Raw genomic sequence first — 19,126 nt, 5'->3', positions numbered from 1 at the left:
TTTCCAGGCTTCCGGAAGGCTTCACGCAGCTTCGGAGCCTGGGCCATTTGGCCTTGAACGACGTGTCCCTGCAGAGCCTCCCCAACGACATCGGGAAGTGAGTGTGCCCGTGTTGCTCCTAATGGGGACAGTTTGGGATGGGGACACCGTGTTCCTCCTAACGGGGAGCAGGAATTGGGGTGGGGACACCGTGTTCCTCCTAATGGGGAGCAGGAATTGGGGTGGGGACACCGTGTTCCTCCTAATGGGGGGCAGGAATTGGGGTGGGGACACCGTGTTCCTACTAATGGGGGGCAGGAATTGGGGTGGGGGCACCGTGTTGCTCCTAACAGGGAGCAGGAATTGGGGTGGGGACACCTGCTCCTAATGGGGAGGGGAGTTGGGATGGGGACGCCATTTTACTCCTAACGGGGAGCAGGAATTGGGGTGGGGACACCATGTTCCTCCTAACAGGGAGGGCAGTTGGGGTGGGGACACTGTGTTCCTCCTAATGGGGAGGGCAGTTGGGGTGGGCACGCCGTGCTGTTGGGGTGGGGACGCCGTGCTGTTGGGGTGGGGACGCCGTGCTGTTGGGGTGGTGACACCGTGCTGTTGGGGTGGTGACACGGGCAGGACGCGCGGCCGCAGCTGCAGCTTGCCGCTGTGCTGGACTTACGTGGAGCGCCTCTCAGCGTTATTCCTGTTGAAACATAAGCTCTTGGAAAGGTTCCTCTCCCGGTCTCAGCTGCTTCCCCTCGCTGGTCTGTGTGCAGACCGGGGGCACGTCCAGGCCCCACAGAGCGGCTTTCCTCGTTTGAGGAGGGCCCGTTTGCCCCTGGACAAACAGGCGTGGTCTGTCCATGACATTGAGATGGTCGATGCTGCCAGCGAACGCCCAAGGCAAAGCCCGTGGGGCTTTCCCCGTGGGGCGCGGTGCCCCTCGTGGGATTTGACTCTCTACACGATGGATTTTGTATTTTTGGGGGGCAGCTCTGTGTGCGACTCCGTGTTTCCTTGTCCTGGGTTTGGGCACAGGGTGTTTCCCCGTGGTTTGCAACAAGCAGCCGCCTTCACCAGAAGTCCCGTCGGATCCTCGTTGGTTTTGTTTCCGTTATCTCCTTGTGAGCGCCCACACTCCCGTACCGGTGGATGCGTTTGTGCGGGTCCTGAGGGCTGGTCCAGGGAGGGCTGCAGCATCTTCCCCGAAGCCGCATTCCGTGAGTCTGACTTTCTCGCTCCTCTTCCTCCTGCAGTTTGGCAAACCTGGTGACTTTGGAGCTACGTGAGAACCTGCTGAAGACCCTCCCCACGTGAGTGTCCGTCTGTGTGTCCGTCCGTCCGTCCGGGTCTTCGGGACTGTCCTGCCCGGTCGTTCCCACTGATTGCGCAGGGACTGTGTGTCTGTGGTTCGGGCTCTAGCACCTGGTTTGGGAGGGCTCGAGCCGTTGTGTTAATTAGCTCTGTCTTGCAGGGTTCCTGTAAATGGGGGTGAGGAGGGAGGGGGCGGCACAGGGTTGAGAGCAGGGAAGGGCGTTCAGAGCCGGTGCTCAGCGTCTGTGGCAGGGCTGATTTGGGACAGACGGGCTCCACAGGCAGGAGAACGCTTTTTCCCGGGGAGCTGGAGCACGTCGTGGAAAAGGAGGGAAAGACGTGCGGGTGTGGGTGCAGAAGAGCTCTGTATGCAGCAAGTTCACGATCTGGAAAGGGCAGAGCGGGCTGACCATTCATTCTGCGTCCCACGTCTCTGCTTCCTGGGGTGTCCCGTGGGTGGTGCTGGTCGGGCAGTTCGGGGTGCGGGACAGCTGGCTGTCCTGCGGCAGAGGAGCCGGCGGGCAGGGGGACACGGCGGGGCCGTGCTGAGTGTCCCGGGGCTGGAGTGACTCGCGGACAGGAGCCGGTGCCGCTGCGGTCGGGTGCAGGGGCTGTGCAGAGCTCGTGGGGCTGCACGTTCATGGCTGGTTTGGAGCCCGTGAAGCTGTGTGCGTTTCCTAACCTACGTTAGCTCTGTCAGCTTGCTGTCTGCCCACCTATCCATCCAGCTCCTGCTTCCCCCACTGTTCCTTGAGCATGTTGGAAGGGATTCCAGCTGACTGTCTTTAAACAGCATGGCGTTTGGGGCCACACAGACCGCTCGGTGAATGCGAGCGGCATGCGGCTGCTGTCGCCTTCCCACGGTGCTCTCACTGTTCCTCCCAAGTGTTCAGTTTGAGTACCTGTGTTTCCTTCCCTTGCCGCCCTGCTGTGTTGAAGAAGGAGGGCAAGGGAGCGATGCGGGGTCCAGGCGGGACGTGCAGACTCAGAGCAGTCGGTCTGGCTCGTCTGCGATGGCTGTGCCGCCCGTGCTGCGGGACGTTGCTTTGGCTCCGGTACACACTCTTCCTGATGGTTGTTTTCCTCTGGGCTTGTGTGACATGGGTTGTACCTGCCTGTGTCAGCGTTCGCCCAGAGGAGCAGACGCTCCCAGAGCGGGACGGAAGGGTTTGCGCTGGGCAGCTCCGGGCTGCACGGCGGGTGTTACCCACGTAGAGAGCAGCGCCGTCCACACCAGCGCTGCCGGCTCGTCTCTGGTGCCAAAGGCGCGGGATCCTTTCTGCACAGGAGCTGTCAGCATGGACACCCTGTCCCGGGAAGGCGACGGAGAGCGGCCGAGGCGGCCCCGTGTGGATGAACCACCGGGAGAGCGTGGGAGCCAAAGCTCCTCGTGCCAGCCGGGAACAGACGGACAGGCCGGGTCCTGCGCTGGACCCGCCGCTGCCTGTGCGTGAGTCGTGGTTGTGCAGGCAGGTACCCGCAGGGATGCACCTATAGACGGAGCCGGGCTGACGGGGGTCCTGGCGGCCTCCCCACCCGGGAACCGGGTACTGGGGGTCTGAGAATTCCACGTGTGACACAGCCTCATGGTTCCCGGGAGCTCGCAGTGCCCGCTCGTTCCCTGGGCCGGTTCGAGCACCACCGGCTCGTTTCCCTGGGCTGGTTCGTGCACCGCCCGCTCGTTCCCTGGGCCTGTTCGAGCACCACTGGCTCGTTTCCCTGGGCTGGTTCGTGCACCGCCCGCTCGTTCCCTGGGCGGGTTCGCACCGCCCCGCAGGGTGTGGGGGGCTGCTCGCAATCCTGCGGTGTCTCTGTGTCTCTGAAGGGCAGGCCCGGGCTTGGCACCCGCTCCGCTGTGCCATCCCGGCTGCTTTCCATCGCTCCTCAGTCACAGGGGAGTTCCAGGAGCAGAGGAAGGGTCTGGAAGGCCGAGGCCATTTCCATCAGATCTGCCAGTCAAATGTGAGACTGAAATCAGTGGTGGAGTTGATGCAATATCTCAAAATCCACCACTGCATGGGGTAAAAGCTCACGGTTCCTGTGTGGCCCCCGTGTTTTTGTGGGCTGCCCCGGCAGGGCCGTGGGCCGGAGCTGCGGGTGCACCAGGTGTCCGGTTCTGGGCCCCTCAGTTCCAGCAGGACAGGGAACTGCTGGAGAGAGTCCAGCGCAGCCACCAAGATGCTGCAGGGAGTGGAGCATCTCCCGTGTGAGGAAAGGCTGAGGGAGCTGGGGCTCTGGAGCTGGACAAGAGGACACTGAGGGGGGACCTTATTAATGTTTATAAATATATAAAGGGTGAGTGCCACGAGGACGGAGCCAGGCTCTTCTCGGTGGCAAACAATGATAGGGGCAATGGGTGCAAGGGGCAATGGGTTCAAACTGGAACACAGGAGGTTTCACTGGAAGAGGAGAAGCAACTTGTTGGGGTGAGGGTGTCAGAGCCTGGCCCAGGCTGCCCAGGGGGGTTGTGGAGTCTCCTTCTGTGCAGACATTCCAACCCGCCTGGACACCTTCCTGTGTCACCTCAGCTGGGTGTTCCTGCTCCATGGGGGGATTGCACTGCATGAGCTTCTGAGGTCCCTTCCAATCCCAAACATACTGTGATACTGTGATACTGTGGTACTGTGGCCGAGCCGCGGGCACGGCAGCACCGGCTGTGCTGGCACGGCGAGTCCTGGCTCCGCGGGGCTGCCGACCGTGGTGTCGCCGGGTCGCGGTGTGTTGGTGCTCAGGGCACGTCCCTGGGGCGCTGGTGTGGTGGTTCCCGTTGGTTCTCCTCGCCGCGTTCAGCCCAGTGAGCGTGTGTCCGTGTGTCCTGACCTGTTCTGAGACACCGTGCCCGTGTGTCTTCCCTTTCCCTTCGGCGTGGGCGTCCCGCCCGGGGGCTGAGGCTGTTGCGCTGGTGGCTCCCGCCTTTCCCGCAGCTCTGCCCCCAACACCTCTCATCACCGCCGGCTCCCCGGCTCCCGCTGGGCTGCGCGCAGGCCCCGGCCTCGCTCAGCCGCGGGCGGGATCTTCGGCTGCGGTGTGTCCCCTGGCACGGGTTTGCTCGGAGGGGGTTTGCGGGGGGGAAGACGGGTTGGTGACGGGGCGGGAACGGAGAGACGGGCGGCTCGGGGGCTGCCGGTGCCGCTGGCCCCGCCGGCGCAGCCTGCGCAGGGCACCGGCCCGGAGCGGCTGTGGGGCGGTCGGGGTCGCGCCGGCTGTGCCAGGGGGTGTTCAGAGCCACGGGACCGTGAGATGTGCATCCAGGTGCTAACCTGTTCATTCCTTCATCTCCTCTCTTCCCTGCTCTGCTCCCCGTGTCCTGCAGTTCACTCTCCTTCCTCGTCAAGTTAGAACAGCTGGATCTGGGCGGCAACGACCTGGAAGTGCTGGTAGGTGAGGGAGCGTGGGAGGGCGGCTGGGCCGGCACCCTGTGCCTGCGTGGAGGCAAGTGGGTTTTCATCCGAAATGCAAAGGAATAGACGCTGGTTGTTTGGGAGGGTTCTGATCCGCCCACCGTGGCCTGGTTACTGTTCCCAGCGTAACGTTCTCTTCGCGTGTCGGCCCTTGCGTTCTGTTCGCGCTGCGCCGCGCGCTGCTCGCTCTGCTCTGTCCAGCGCTGCGCTCCGGGCGCTGGTCCTTGCTCTCTCGCTGCCCGCTGGCGCTTCGGCGCTTCGGCTCTTCGTGTTGCGCTGCCCCGGCTCCTGCTCTGTGCTCTGCCAGCTTCCCGCCTTTCCCCGCTCCACCGCATCCTGCGCTGGGCGGCGCGGAGCCGCTCCGTGTTCTGGCAGCGATCCGGGCCTGGGGCTGTGCCTCCGGACGGGGGTTTTCATGGACCAACACGCTGGGAGCCGGTGCACAGTCTCGAGATTCAGCATGTCCTGGCGTTCGGGGGCATCCAGTGATGCTCTTAGTTTTGCCGCTAAGGGTTGAGCTGTGACTGGATCCTGCTCCCAGCGTTCTGGAATGCGTTTTGGCAGAAAGCCACCTAAACTGGGAGGCAAAGCAGCAGCTGGTGCAGCTTTCTGTGCCGAGCACGGCAGCTCCGGTGGGGCTGGGCCGGCAGGGTTAACTCCAGTTTGGAGCTCTGGGAGCGGCCCTGTGAGCGCGTCTGCCGTTGCCGATGGTGCTGCCGCGTCCCATGGGGTTGGCCAGGGCTGTCCCAATGTGGTTTCATGTCTGCGAGGAGGAAGAAGAGGAAGGCTCGTTTCTTCCATGGGGGCACAATTTCCAAAGGCCCGTTAGGTTCTGGTCTCACCTGCTGCCACGCAGCTCCTGCTCTTGTCTCCGTGTTTCCTGCTGGGACCTTTTGAAGCCGGGGAGCTGCTCCTCACGTTTCCGAACACACTCGCTGCTGTACTGTGGCACAGCACCACGTCAGCCTCATAAACCGCGTGGTGAATGGCTCTAGTAATGCTCTAGCTCTGCAGAGGGGATTTGTAGCATCCTAGAGTGGTTTCCCCATGGAAAGGACTGATGCTGTCACTGTCCTGCTCCGTTACAGCCGGACACTCTGGGAGCGTTGCCGAACCTGCGTGAGCTTTGGCTGGACCGCAACCAGCTCTCGGCCCTGCCCGCGGTGAGTACCGGTTCCGGCATCGGGTCACCGCGTTGCTCCCGTCCCTGCTCCTCCGCGAGCTCCAGCGTCTCCTCTCCCGGGGCAGGAGCTGGGCAATCTCCGCCGCTTGGTCTGCCTGGACGTGTCGGAGAACAAGCTGGAGCAGCTGCCCAGCGAGGTGAGCGGGCTGGTGGCGCTGACGGACCTGCTGCTGTCCCAGAACCTGCTGGAGAGCATTCCCGACGGGATCGGTGAGTGCTGGCTGGGGACGGGATCCGTGAGTGCTGGGATGGGGACGGGATCGGTGAGTGCTGGGCTGGGCTGGGGAGCTGTGTGGGATGGGGTCAGTGAGTGCTGGGATGGGATGGGACGCAGTGCGGGATGGAGTCGGTGAGTGCTAGAATGGCATGGGGAGCAGTGCGGGCAGGGATGGGGAGCAGTGCGGGAAGGGATGGGGAGCAGTGCGGGAAGGGATGGGGAGCAGTGCAGGATGAGGTCGGTGAGTGCTGGGCTGGGACGGGGAGCAGTGCAGGATGAGGTCGGTGAGTGCTGGGCTGGGACGGGGAGCAGTGCAGGATGAGGTCGGTGAGTGCTGGGCTGGGACGGGGAGCAATGCAGGATGGGGTCGGTGAGCGCTGGGCTGGGATGGGGAGCAGTGCAGGATGAGGTCGGTGAGGGCTGGGCTGGGATGGGGACCAGTGCAGGATGTCGCTGCCCTGCGGAGCTCCAGCTGCGGGGCTGCAGGACAGGGCGTCTGGAACAGGGCGTTTTTGATGGACGTAGTTGCCCTGGTTGAGTGCAGGGCAGCAGATGATGCTGGTGAGCAGGTCTCCGCAGGACTAGTTGGGGTTCTTTGTCGGCATCACGCATCGACGAAGCCCGTGGGGAAGAAGGGGAGGTTGCGTATCGTTAGGCTGCGAAGTCCCTGGTGGCATTCCGGCCAGGCGGGCGCGGAGCAGCGTCGTGCTGCGGCACAGCTCACACCTCGCTTGTTCCCTGGCCAGGTCAGCTGAAGCAGCTCTCCATCCTCAAGGTGGACCAGAATCGGCTGACGGAGGTGACAGAGTCCATTGGGGACTGCGAAAACCTTTCGGAACTCATCCTGACGGAGAACATGCTGACGGTGGGTCCCCGCAGCCGCCTGCCCTGCCCCGCTGCCCCTTCAGCCGCGGGCCGGCGTCTCGGCGCCTCTGGGCCAGACTCCCGAGCGCGCTCCAGCGCCCTCCCTCTGCTGCTCTGGGTCAGCGCTGCCTGCCCCGGCGCTGGAGACGCCCTGCTGGAAGGGGCGTGCGTCACTTTTCTCTGGAAGGTTCTCTAGGGCAGCCAGGCTGCTGCTCTAGGGCCGGCCTGGAGCCCATCCAGTCATGGGCTACATGAAAAGCTGCCCTGGGAAGGGGCCATGGAGCAGTGTAGTGTAAGACAGCCCCGCTCCAAACCGCTCCCGATGTGATTGTTAAAACACAAGTATCGGGCATGGACGGGTGAACCGAAGAGAATTCTTGACGTGAGGTGTGTGAGTGCTGCTGAGCTGGAGTTGGTGCACAGCACTCGCTGGACCTGAGGGAAGAGCTGTCCCAAGGCTGTAGCGAGCGCTTTATTGAGAACGTGGCTGTTGGGACAGGAGGCAGAGGGAGGGCTTGTGCCTTTACGCCTTTATTCCGCTCTTGTCTTTCGCACCCACCGAACCGTCTCCTTGCCAGGCCTTACCCAAGTCCCTTGGCAAGCTGGCCAAGCTGACGAACCTGAACGTGGATCGGAACCGGCTGACGTCCCTGCCAGCCGAGATCGGCGGCTGCGCCAACCTCAGCGTCCTGTCGCTGCGAGACAACCGCCTGGCGCTGCTGCCGCCGGAGCTCGCCAGCACCACCGAGCTGCACGTGCTGGACGTGGCCGGGAACAGGTGAGCAGCGCGGGCTGGCCGGGCCTGCCGCGTCCTGCGAGACAGAGCCACGGGCTGCGCTTGAGGGGACCTCTGCACATCACCCGTCCAGCACACCTGCTGACGCAGCGTCACCGAGCAGGTCACGCAGGGTCACCGAGCAGGTCACACAGGGTCACCGAGCAGGTCACGCAGGGTCACAGAGCAGATCACGCAGGGTCACCAGAGCAGATCACACAGGGTCATCAGAGCAGGTCACACAGGGTCACTGAGCAGATCACACAGGGTCACCCAGCAGATCACACAGGGTCACAGAGCAGATCATGCAGGGTCACAGAGCGGATCACACAGGGTCACAGAGCAGCCTGAGCAGCACTCCGTTGTCACAGCGATACACACGCTTTTCTGTCCCAGTTCGCGTGTGGTTCATTGCCCGTTTCTGCATTCTGGCCATGAGCAGGTGCAATTCCTGCCGGGTGCTGTGTTCCGTGCAGCGGTTGAACTATTTGGGGCTTTGCTGTTTAGAGAGGCTGCAACCCAACCAACCAACAACGACAAAAAGCCCCTCAGAAAACAAACCAGAATGACCCCCAGTGTGCAGGTGCCTGTGACCTGCTCCGAAAGATCCCGCGGGTTTCAGCCACAGTTGTGCCCGCTGGGCTGGTGGTTGTTGCAGCAGCTGGGAGGTGACCGGAGCTGTTTGGAACACTGTGTGTACTGCTCTGTGAAAGCACCACTTTTGTCTTAACCCCCTTCAAAGTCCGCGGTCCCGCGTGCTGCGGGAGCCGCGCTCTGCTGGGGGCCGGCGTGCAGCGCGGGCAGCACGAGCGGCGTGTCCGGGCGAGGGGGCGCAGGACCGGGCCCCATCCTTCCCAGCACCGCGGGGCTCAGCCGAGGTTCGAGTTGCAGCAGAGCCCTTGTGCTCTGTTACAGGCTGCAGAACCTGCCGTTCGCCCTGACGAATCTGAACCTGAAAGCCCTGTGGCTGGCGGAGAACCAGTCCCAGCCCATGCTGAAGTTCCAGACCGAGGATGATGAGAAGACAGGAGAGAAAGTCCTCACGTGTTACCTGCTGCCGCAGCAGCCGTCTCCCAGCCTGGGTAAGGGCCACGCTGTGAGCCCCGCGCCGTCTGCGGAGCCGCGCGCTCCGGGGCCGCAGGGAACGCGCCGCCAGCCGCTCTGCCGGGCTGGCCTGTCCTTCGGGGCTGTGGGACCGGAGCACACGCGGCTCCTCAGTGGCCTGTGGCAACTTGCCCAGGCAGAGGGGCTTAAAACCGAGAAATGGCTTCTCTGCTGGGTGCTGAGGAAGCTGCAGCCTGGCGCGCGGGTCTGCTGCCTCCATCCGCTGGTGAGCAGTTCGCTGTCCTGTCCTGCTGGCGTTCTGTCGGCACTTCCAGCCGTGGCTTAGTCCTGCCTTGTCCTTGCTTCCTGGGTGACAGCAGGGGCTGAGCCAGTCAGCACGTTTTCCTGAGGCTGCCGTGGGTCTGGTGGGACATGTACCAGGGGCCGGGGTCTGGAGGCTCCGTCCACGAGGCCTCTGTGGTTTCTGCCTCATCTGAGCCTGCGACTCGGCTCGTTCGAAAGGAGCTCCCACTGTGTTATCTTTCTGTCCAGAGAATCTGCTGCAGAACAGCGTGGACGAGAGCTGGACGGACACCAACTTAAACAGAGTCAGCGTGATCCAGTTCCTGGATGAGCCCAAAGGAGATGATGATGAGGAGTCTGGAGCTGAGAGACGGGTAGGAAGAGTTTCTGGAGCCTCGTGGGGTCCCTGTGGGAACACAGCACAATCTGAGCTTTTTCCTAAGGCGGGAGCCGCCGTGGGGGTCGTTGCTCGCAGCCCCATGACACCGGGGCAGACACCTGCCGTGGGTTTGCTGGGAGGGCACGTGGCGTCCCGAGGAGGCAGCAGCTGTACAATGAGGGTCCTGGGAGGCGCTGTGCAGGTCTCAGTTGGACGCTGTCCCGGGACGGAGCTGGAGCGTGGGGCACCGGGGTCCCACAGAGCTGCCGGGACGGGGTCTGGCTGCCTGGCGCTGGGGCGGCAGCGTGGGGCTGCGACGAGCAGCGCGGGGCTGCGACGAGCCGCGTGGAGCTGTGACGAGCAGCGCGGGGCTGTCACGAGCAGCGAGGAGCTGCGACGAGCAGCACAGAGCTGCGACGAGTAGCACGGTGCCGGAGCGGCGGGCAGCCCCAGCACCGCCGTGTCGCTCTGTGTCACCGCAGAGGGCAGGAGAGCTGTGGCTGTTTGCTGCAGGTGCTCGGTTTAAAGCTCCTGCAGGTTTGGTTTGTTGGGTTTTTGGTTTTAACTTTTTATCTTGTGCAGAGAGATTCTCTTGAGATATGAGTCCTTCTGTGCAGCGGTTGAACGGTTTGGGGCTTTGCTGTTTTAGAGGCTGCAATTCAGAGCCTAGAGCTAGACCAGTTAAAAAACCAATCACAACCCGACCAACCACCACCAACAAAAAGCCCCTCAGAAAACAAACCAGAATGACCCCCAGTGTGCAGGTGCCTGTGATCTGCTCCGAAAGATCCCGCGGGTTTCAGCTGCAGTTGTGCCGCTGGGCTGGTGGTGGTTGCAGCAGCTGGGAGGTGACCGGAGCTGTTTGGAACACTGTGTGTACTGCTCTGTGAAAGCACCACTTTTGTCTTAACCCCCTTCAAAGTCCGCGGTCCCGCGTGCTGCGGGAGCCGCGCTCTGCTGGGGGCCGGCGTGCAGCGCGGGCAGCACGAGCGGCGTGTCCGGGCGAGGGGGCGCAGGACCGGGCCCCATCCTTCCCAGCGCCGCGGGGCTCAGCCGAGGTTCGAGTTGCAGCAGAGCCTCTGTCCTTGCAGGATGGACACGCTGCTGCTCTTGGGAAGATTTGTGGGGTTTTTTGATTGCCCTTGATGTTGTCATTTCAGAATTCTGGAATACTGTTTTTCTTGACTCTTAGCCGGGCTGGAACCTGCCAGCATCACAAATTCTGGTAGCGTAGGGGCTCGTCAGACGTGTTAACAGACCCCAGAGGGATTAAGAAGATGCTCCACCTGTGTGTTCCTTTAGGACTTTGTGCGTTGAGCGGTTTTGCGCAGACGGAGGCACAGTGTAAAACCCGTCTGTGTAATTGCTCGCAGTCCGTCTGTGCGATGGAGAGCAGGATAACGTCTGCGGGAGCTCTGGGAAGCGTCGTCTGCCTGTTTCCCTGCTCCAGCGCAGGCTGAGCTCAGAACCCACCGCGTGGCGCGGGGGCCGCGTCCCGGGCTGGGGCTGCGCGGAACCTGCTCGGGGCGGCTTGGCTCAGGGTCTGTCTCCGCAGGGCTTGCAGCGCAGGGCCACCCCGCACCCCAGCGAGCTCAAGGTGATGAAGAAGGTGATCGAGGTTCGGCGCAGCGAGGCGCACGCGGCGAGGCCCGACGCTGACCCCAAGTCTCCGAACGCAGACGTGAGTGCCGTTCACCAGAAACGGGTAGCAGAGAACGCGTGGCTGCGCTGGGGAGCGGGGCAGCGTGGGCTGGGCAGAGACGGCTCGCTTTGGAGAGAGCGGGGCCGAGCAGGGACCGCAGGATCCCCAGGGCCGATCTGCCGTGTGGTGTCAGCCGGGGCCAGGGAAACGGCAGGAAAGCGACGGGGACGCAGAGAGGCGCGAGGGGATTTGAGTGCAGCGCTCCCCCTTCTGTCGTAACGCGGGGAGCAGAGAAGGTTCTGATCTCCCCGTGAAGAGCGATGGGAACAGAGCAGCGGGGGCCCCTCGCTGAGCACAAACACCCGCAGCGGCGGGACGGGCTGGGCAGGGGGCAGCGCGGCCCGAGGAAACAGCTGGTTCGGGGGTCCGGATGGCGCCCCGCCGCTCACCGCTCGCGTGCATCGTCCCTCTGCTGCTCCGGCGCCCATCTTGACTTCCACAGTCGCCTTCGCAGCTGAACCGAGGCAGTGCGGGCTGATGGACGGGGGCTGAGGTCACTGCGGACTGGAAGGGAAGAACCAGGGAGTCGTGGTCAATGGGCAGAGCCCAGCTGAGGCCTGGATCCAGTGCAGAGCCTCAGGGCCAGTGCTGGGGCCGGTGTTAGCCAATGTATTCATCAATGACTTGGATGAGGGAATAGAGTGACTGTCAGCAGGTTTGCTGGTGACACCAGGCTGGGAGCAATGGTGACACTGGTGGCTGTGCTGCCATCAGAGACCTGGACAGGCTGGAGAGCTGGGCGGGAGAAACTTAATGGAATAGAACAAGTGTAGAGTGTTGAATCTGGGCAGAACAACCCCAGGTTCCAGTGTGAGTTGGGAATGACCTATTAGAGAGCAGCGTAGGGGAAAGGGAGCTGGGGGTCCTGGGGACAGCAGGGTGACCATGAGCCAGCACTGGCCCTTGTGGCCAGGAAGCCAATGGGACCTGGGGTGGGTTAGAAGGGGGTGGTCAGTAGGTCAGAGAGGTTCTCCTGCCCCTCTGCTCTGCCCTGGGGAGACCACACCTGGAATCTTGTGTCCAGCTGTGGCCCCTCAGTTCCAGCAGGACAGGGAACTGCTGCAGAGAGTCCAGCGCAGCCACCAAGATGCTGCAGGGACTGGAGCATCTCCCGTGTGAGGAAAGGCTGAGGGAGCTGGGGCTCTGGAGCTGGACAAGAGGACACTGAGGGGGGACTCATTGCTGGGGATCAAGATGGAAAGAGACAGTGTCAGGAGGATGGAGCCAGGCTCTGCTGGTGACAACCAGGGACAGGACAAGGGGCAATGGGTGCAAACTGGAACACAGGAGGTTCCACTTGAATATGAGAAGCAACTTGTTGTGGTGAGGGTGGCAGAGCCTGGCCCAGGCTGCCCAGGGGGTTGTGGAGTCTCCTTCTGTGCAGACATTCCAACCCCCTGGACACCTTCCTGTGTCACCTCATCTGGGTGTTCCTGCTCCATGGGGGGATTGCACTGGATGAGCTTTGAGGGCCGTTCCAAGCCCCGGCACTGTGTGGTCCCCAGGAGAAGAGGCTGAGCGCCATGTCCAGCCGCAGCGAGGACTCGCACGTGTCCAGCAGCGCGGGCTCTGCCGAGCAGCGCGGCGACGACGGGCAGCGGGGCTGGCCCAACGGGCAGCTCCCCGAGGGGCTCCCGCCGGACAGGGACCCCAGGCCCCGAGCCGAGGAGGAGCGCAAGGACACCGCCGAGCAGGAGGACGAGGACGTGGAGGTGGAGTACAATGAGGTAGGAGCCTAGAAACTGCAACAGAGGCGTGAAAAGGTGGAAGGGCTTGAAAGTTTCAGATAAAACGGTAAATGGATGTGCAGAGTGTGATTTGGGCATTGCTGGGGGCCAGTTCAGCTGTGGAAGCCGAGTGGAGTGGAGGCCGAGGGCGGCTGTGGGGCTGGGGCTGTGGGGCTGGGTCGGGGGGGCGGACAGTGCGGGACCCAGACACGGCCTCCGGGAACACAGGGCGAGGGTCTGAGCGCCCGGGTGCCCGCGGCTGGCGGGAGGCGTGCGCGGGGAGCCGGGGACAGGGCAGGGCAGGTACGGTGGGATTTCGCCGTGCGCTCCTGCGTCGCCTGCCGCACAACAGCAGCAGCACCGGCCGTGCCCGTGCTGGGAGCAGGGACTGCGGGTTTCTGGCTCCAGATGTGGCTGATACCCGCGGTTCACAGCCGTTCTGGGGCTTTGCCGTTGTAGCCCACTGTGCACTTTGCTGAGGACACGCTAATACGGAGTGAGGATGAGGATGAAGATGAAGAACGACCGTTCCCAGTGGAGAAACAGAGGCTTATCCGCAAGGACACGCCCCATTACAAGAAACACTTTAAGATAACGAAGCTGCCCAAGCCGGAGGCGGTGGTGGCGCTTCTGCAGGGGCTGAGCAGCGACGGGGTCCCCAAGGAGGAGGAGGAGCTGGGGGGCTGCAATAACAACGCGGAGGCCGAGGATCGGGAGGAGGCGTGGGACGAGGACGGCCGCAGGAACGGAGCGCTGTCCCAGCCGTCCGTGAAGGTAAGGCCCGGAGGGCGCCGGAGCCGCCTCTGCTGCTCCGAACTGCCAGCGGGGGACGTGGCGCCCACGAGTGCCGGCACGGGGCTCCGGCGCTTCCGGAGAGGCGTGCTGAGGGTGGAAGAGCTGCAGTTCATTTGGGGCTCGCGCGGTTGTCCGGGAGCCGTGCCACGCTGCCCGTGTCTGACTCCTCGTGCTGTGCCCGGGTTCTTGCACCCTCTCCATCGTGTGTGACGTTCTGTTCTGTGCTCGGGGACAGTCCTTCGGTCCCATCACGGACAGGTTCCTCCGTTGCTCTCAGCTGCCTCCTTGCTGGCCGTGGCACCTCGTGTGCAGCAGGATGAGCTTTGTCCCTGGCGGGTCTGGTCTCAGGCTGAGGGCCAGGCTGCCCGCGCTCGTCTCTCCGCCGCGGTGCTCCTGGAGAGGAGCGCGTGGGGAGAGCGGGCGGGGGCGGCCCTGTGCTGTCCCACCCGCGCGCGCAGCCGCCAGCGGCGCGTGGGACGTGGGGAGCCCGTGCTCTGGGTCTTGCTGCTCCCGGGGCCGCGACGGCCCCTCTGGTGGTGCTGGGGGCCCTGGGCTCTGCTCAGCTGAGTCACTCGAGCTGGAGGAACATCCTGCCGGTGCAGCAGGAATGTTCTGACGAGGGGCGCTGCGTGAGGTCAGACCAGGTCCCACTGGAGCTCTGGGGTGATTTTTGAGGCGTGTTTGGTGGCAGGGATTAGGATGTGCCTGAACATCCGTCAGTCTGGCACCAGCAGACCTTGCAGGTGAGATGTGAGTCTGAACCGGCGCAAGGTGCTGCGGTCAATGTGTCGCTGTTGCCACGCACGCCAGGCTGCGGGGGGGGTGCCTCAGGTGGGCTCCGGCACTGTGTGCCCTGCAGCCCCTCTCGCAGGGTCTGGGCCGGGGCAGCTCGGCCCGCGCTCCCCGGGACGAGGCGCGTGGTGAACTTCACTCGCTGCCCGCGGAGCTCTTCAGGATGAGAAGGAGTTGCTGCTGCTGTAAGAGTGTGCGGAGCCATCTCGAGTCCCCTTGGTGCAGGACCTGCTGGACCTGGGAAACGTCCTCACCCGGAAAGCTCAGTTCAGTCGGGGACTCAGAACTGGGGGTGCTCTGACGCACCGGCAGAGCCTCTGGGGTGCACAGGTGTATCTACCAAGAAGTGACCTTTATTGTCAGCCGAGCCTTCTGCCTGGAAACGAGGGTTTCCCCTTCCGGGGCCGGGCGGGATGCGGCTCCATGGAGGCAGATTCATGAGCTGCTCTCCCGAGCCATCTCCCAGGAGCGGGAGCGGGGGAGCAGCGCCCTGTGCCCTGCAGGTGCCACACGTGCCCTGGGGAAGGGGGCAGGGCAGGGCGTGCAGGAGCGCGAATCCCTTAACCAGAGGGGTTCTCAAAGACAGTTCGTTTTCAGGAGGAGCTCTCAGGTTTCCCGGCGGGGGAGCGGGGTCCGGGCGCGTGGCAGGACGCGCTGTCCCACCCGGGGCCGCTCCCTTCGCACTTGGTGTGGGATCGGGATCGCTTCGCTCCTGGGCAGCAGCTGGGTGCTCCAGAGGCCCCTCTGTGCTTTGCTCCTGTGTTAATTCTTCCCGGAATGACTCTGTACAGGGGGAAAGTCAGCCAGGAGCTCAGCTTGGCGTTCACAGCCCCGGGTGCCACCGCGGGCACACGTGGCTGTGGCGATGCCGGCGGCCGTGGCGATGCCGGTGGCTGCCGGCCCCGGAGCAGCGGGCGCCGGCGCGTGCGGTGAGCGGCTGCTCCGCGCGGCGCGGCCGGGCCTGCCGAGCACTCTGCGATTGCGTTGGGTGGTGGTGGTCGTGGTGGCGGGTTTGGTTTATGCTCCACTAATCCGCATGCCTCTTTGCTGGTTCCTGTCCTAACAGGGGGTGTCGTTTGATCAAGCCAATAATCTGCTGATTGAACCTGCTCGCATTGAGGAGGAAGAGGTCTGTACCACTCCTACTGTTCTCTCTCTGCCAAAAATCATTCAGTCTGCTTGATTTGCTTCCCAGGCTCACCCGTTGTTCTAGGGGGAACTCTGATCTCTCTGGGTCAAGTGGCTTCTGGACCTGATCACAAACACACAATGATTGTTTCCTCCCCTGCTTGCACCTCCTTTCCCTCCCTTTCCCTCCCTGAGGTGACAATGGCTGCTGCAGATCAGGAGACGGAGCAGGTGTCAAAGGCCAGAGGGGCTGAGAGGGGAAGTTCGGTCCCTGTTTGCTGCGCACCGAGGAGAAACAAGGTGCAAGAAAGGCCGAGCACACTGGGGAGCGGTGGGCGGCCCTGGAGGGCGCGGGGCTCTGCGCATGCTGTGTGGACACGGGAGGGGATGTGACCCGGACACGGTGCACGGCAGGACGAGGGTGGGCTGGAGCCCACGGTTCTCGCGTCTCACGCAGCGCCCGAGTCCCCCCGAGCGTTCAGTGCAGCCTGTAGGCTGCCAGGACGGGCAGGTGGCGCTGAAGGGCTCGTGAAGCCCCAGCACGCGTGTGCTGCTGTGCGCAGGAGCCCGCAGTCCCGCCTGCGCTGCCTGAGCTCCTGAGCTCGTTCCGCGTTCCCAGCACTGCCCCGGTTCCCAGCGCCGGTGGCGCGGGGGTTCCTCGTGGGTTCGGGCGGCGCTGCCAGGCCCGTCGTGGCGCTGCCAGGCCCGTCGTGGCGCTGCCAGGCCCGTCGCGGCGCTGCCAGGCCCGTCGCGGCGCTGCTGCCCGCTGGCTGCTGTACAGCGGAGCTTTTCTCTCCTGGCTTTGGAGCAGGATTTTCTAGGAGCGAGATGACAAATCCTTTCCGCTTCGGGTGAGACATGAGCTGGCTCACATGTGGTCCACTGGTAGCATGTCGTGAAGGTTTGTCCACCTTAGCTGTAGGCCACTGAAAAACATATGGGTGTTTCTTGCATTTCTCCCTTGCGTAGCTCTTGTGTGACTCCGAGACAACAGGGAGTGTAGCCAGGTGCTTCCTGGCCCTTCCTTCCAGCTGTTGGGCATCGTGTTCCGTTTGGAGCGTTTTCTTGCTCCTCAGCGGCGCCCAGGGGTCCCCAGTGCTGCACCAGGGAGCAGCGCCTGCCCGTGCTGCGCCGCGTCTCATGGGAGCCTGGAGCCTGGGAGCAGGAGCTGAGGGGACGCGCTGCCGCCGCCTGCAGCCGCTGCAAGGAGCACGGGGGGTTGCTCTCTTATCCCGGGTTACAAGTGATAGGACAAGAGGAAATGGCCTCAAGTTGCACCAGGGAAGGTTCAGATTGGACGTTCTTCCCAGAAGGGCTGTGGAGCCCTGAAACAGGCAGCCCGGGGCAGCGCTGGGGTCACCGTCCTGGAGGGGTTCAAATGGCACATAGAGCTTCTTAGGGACGGGGGTTAGTGCTGCAGTTGGATTGTGGCTGGACTCGATGATCCCGAAGGCCTCTTCCAACCAAAATGGTTCCACGATAGCTTCTGTGGTGGCTGGAGGGGCTGGTCAGGCTGCAGGATGGCTCTGGTGTCCCTGCAGCGCTGGTCAGGCTGCAGGATGGCTCTGGTGTCCTCGCAGGGCTGGTCAGGCTGCAGGATGGCTCTGGTGTCCCTGCAGGGCTGGTCAGGCTGCAGGATGGCTCTGGTGTCCCTGCAGGGCTGGCTCCTTTGTGCAGATCTGGTCTGTGCTGTGCAGATCTGGTCCCTCCTGGTGCAGATCTGGTCCATGCTGTGCAGATCTGGTCCCTCCTGGTGCAGTCTGGTCCTTCATGATGCAGATCTGGTCGCTCCTGGTGCAGATCTGGTCGCTCCTGGTGCAGATCTGGTCCGTGCTGTGCAGATCTGGTCTCTCACTGTGCAGATCTAGTCCCTCCTGGTTCAGATCTGGTCCATGCTGTGCAGAGCAGCTCCTGGGGCCGGTACTGGGGATGCAGCAGGTGGGTGGTGCTCGCTGAGGTGGCCCCGCAGCAGCCCAGCATTGGGAAGCTGCTGTTTGTCCTGTGGCTCGGGAGGAGCGTTCGGCTCAGCTCGGCTCGGCTCAGCTCAGCTTGGCCTGGCCCAGCTCGGCTTGGCTCAGCTCGGCTTGGCTCAGCTTGGCCCGGCTCGGCTCAGCTCAACTCGGCTCAGCTCAGCTCGGCTCAGCCCGGCTCAGCTCAGCTCGGCTCGGCTCGGCTCAGCTTGGCTCAGCTCGGTTCGGCATGGTTTGGCTCAGTTTGCTTGGCTCGGCTCGGCGCAGCTCGGTTCGGCATGGTTTGGCTCAGTTTGCTTGGCTCGGCTCGGCTCAGCTCGGTTCGGCATGGTTTGGCTCAGTTTGGCTCAGCTCGGCTCGGCTCAGCTCAGCTCAGCTGGGTGGTTGCCGACCTCTCCGGTCAGCGATTCCCTGAACACGGGGCATCGTGCCGGGCACTGCCAGCGCAGCAGCTGAGGTGGGAGCCTGTGTCTCCAGAAAGGTCAGTGAGAGCAGAGGGTGCGCCGGGCCGTGGTGGCAGCTGGGGCCGCGCCGTGGCTGGGACCCCCCGTGCGGGCAGGGACGTCCCTGTCACCTTCCCCAGCGCGTGGGCTGCGAGCAGCACCTGCCGCTCCGGGGACACGTGGAGGGAAACAGGAGAAATATCCGGGGCCTTAAACACGACTTGGGAAGTGACCGGTCCCAGGAATAGCAGCTCCTGCTGTTTCCAGCGACGGTTCCACGTCCTGGAGAACAGCCCATTGCAGCTAAGCCAGCGCGCTGACCAAACCCAGCCAGACGGTTGCCGAGGGGCGAGCCAGTGCCCCGGCACAGCACAGCTCCGGGTCCAAACGCTGCTGCCACGCTCCTGGCGTGAATTTATACAGCTCCTAGAGAGAAGGAGCCACTGACGGCACGTTCTTTGAGCCTAGACCGTAACCCGGCGTCAAAGAGCGACGGTGCAGAGCGGAGCTGGAGCCGCCTGTCCCCGTCCCGCAGCGCCCAGGCGCCTGCAGCCCCTGCAGCCGGAGCTGCGGGGTCCCTGCGGCACCCAGGGAGGACTGTTCCCGCACATGGCGGCTGACAGCGGATCTGCATTCCGCTGCTGACTCTGTTCCTTGTGTTTTGTCTCATTCTCCGTCTGTGCTGCAGAATTGGCTGTATCTGGGCTGTAGGGAGGGTTTGGGATGAGCAGAGAGTCGTACTGAGCTGCTGTTTGAAACATGCGCTTGCACCTGAACTCTGTTCTCAGATGAGTTTTGGAGAAGCAGTTCACAAAGAGCTGCTGTGCAGCTTGAAGGTAACAGCGGAAAGAGGGTTCCAGATTCTGTTGAGCTGAGCGGTGCCTTGTGCATGCGGTGCTGGCTGGTGCTGTCCTGCGTGCGCCCCCCACGCACCCGCACGCACGCTCGGAGGGCCCGGCGCTGGCATGGCCGGCGCTGGCACGGCCGCTGCTGGCCGCAGGCTTTGCTTCCCCGCTGGCGACTCTGCAGCGCGCAGGCTGGCTGGGGAGTGTCCCCCCAGGGGAAACGGGCTGAGCTGGGGTGTCCAGGACACCTTGTCCCTCCCCAGGGGAA

General features: G+C 63.6%; 1 protein-coding gene across 1 annotated transcript in view; it reads left to right on the top strand.

Moving 5' to 3' along the window:
• SCRIB (scribble planar cell polarity protein) overlaps positions 1-19,126 on the top strand; it is a 122,162-nt gene that overhangs the window by 28,008 nt on the left and 75,028 nt on the right. Inside the window, exons 4-16 of the mRNA XM_080339454.1 lie at positions 8-97; positions 1,233-1,289; positions 4,604-4,667; positions 5,780-5,854; positions 5,940-6,084; positions 6,838-6,956; positions 7,534-7,733; positions 8,646-8,812; positions 9,327-9,451; positions 11,012-11,137; positions 12,664-12,885; positions 13,345-13,659; positions 15,539-15,601. Of these exons, the coding sequence (XP_080195580.1) occupies positions 8-97; positions 1,233-1,289; positions 4,604-4,667; positions 5,780-5,854; positions 5,940-6,084; positions 6,838-6,956; positions 7,534-7,733; positions 8,646-8,812; positions 9,327-9,451; positions 11,012-11,137; positions 12,664-12,885; positions 13,345-13,659; positions 15,539-15,601 (1,768 nt within the window). The remainder of the gene's footprint in view (positions 1-7; positions 98-1,232; positions 1,290-4,603; positions 4,668-5,779; positions 5,855-5,939; positions 6,085-6,837; positions 6,957-7,533; positions 7,734-8,645; positions 8,813-9,326; positions 9,452-11,011; positions 11,138-12,663; positions 12,886-13,344; positions 13,660-15,538; positions 15,602-19,126) is intronic.

The sequence above is a fragment of the Nesoenas mayeri genome, assembly GCF_963082525.1.
Source record: "Nesoenas mayeri genome assembly, chromosome: 2".
NCBI classification, from domain to species: Eukaryota; Metazoa; Chordata; class Aves; order Columbiformes; family Columbidae; genus Nesoenas; species Nesoenas mayeri.
The sequence above is the reverse complement of the archived record's forward strand: the minus strand, read 5'-3'. Positions and strand labels throughout refer to the sequence as shown.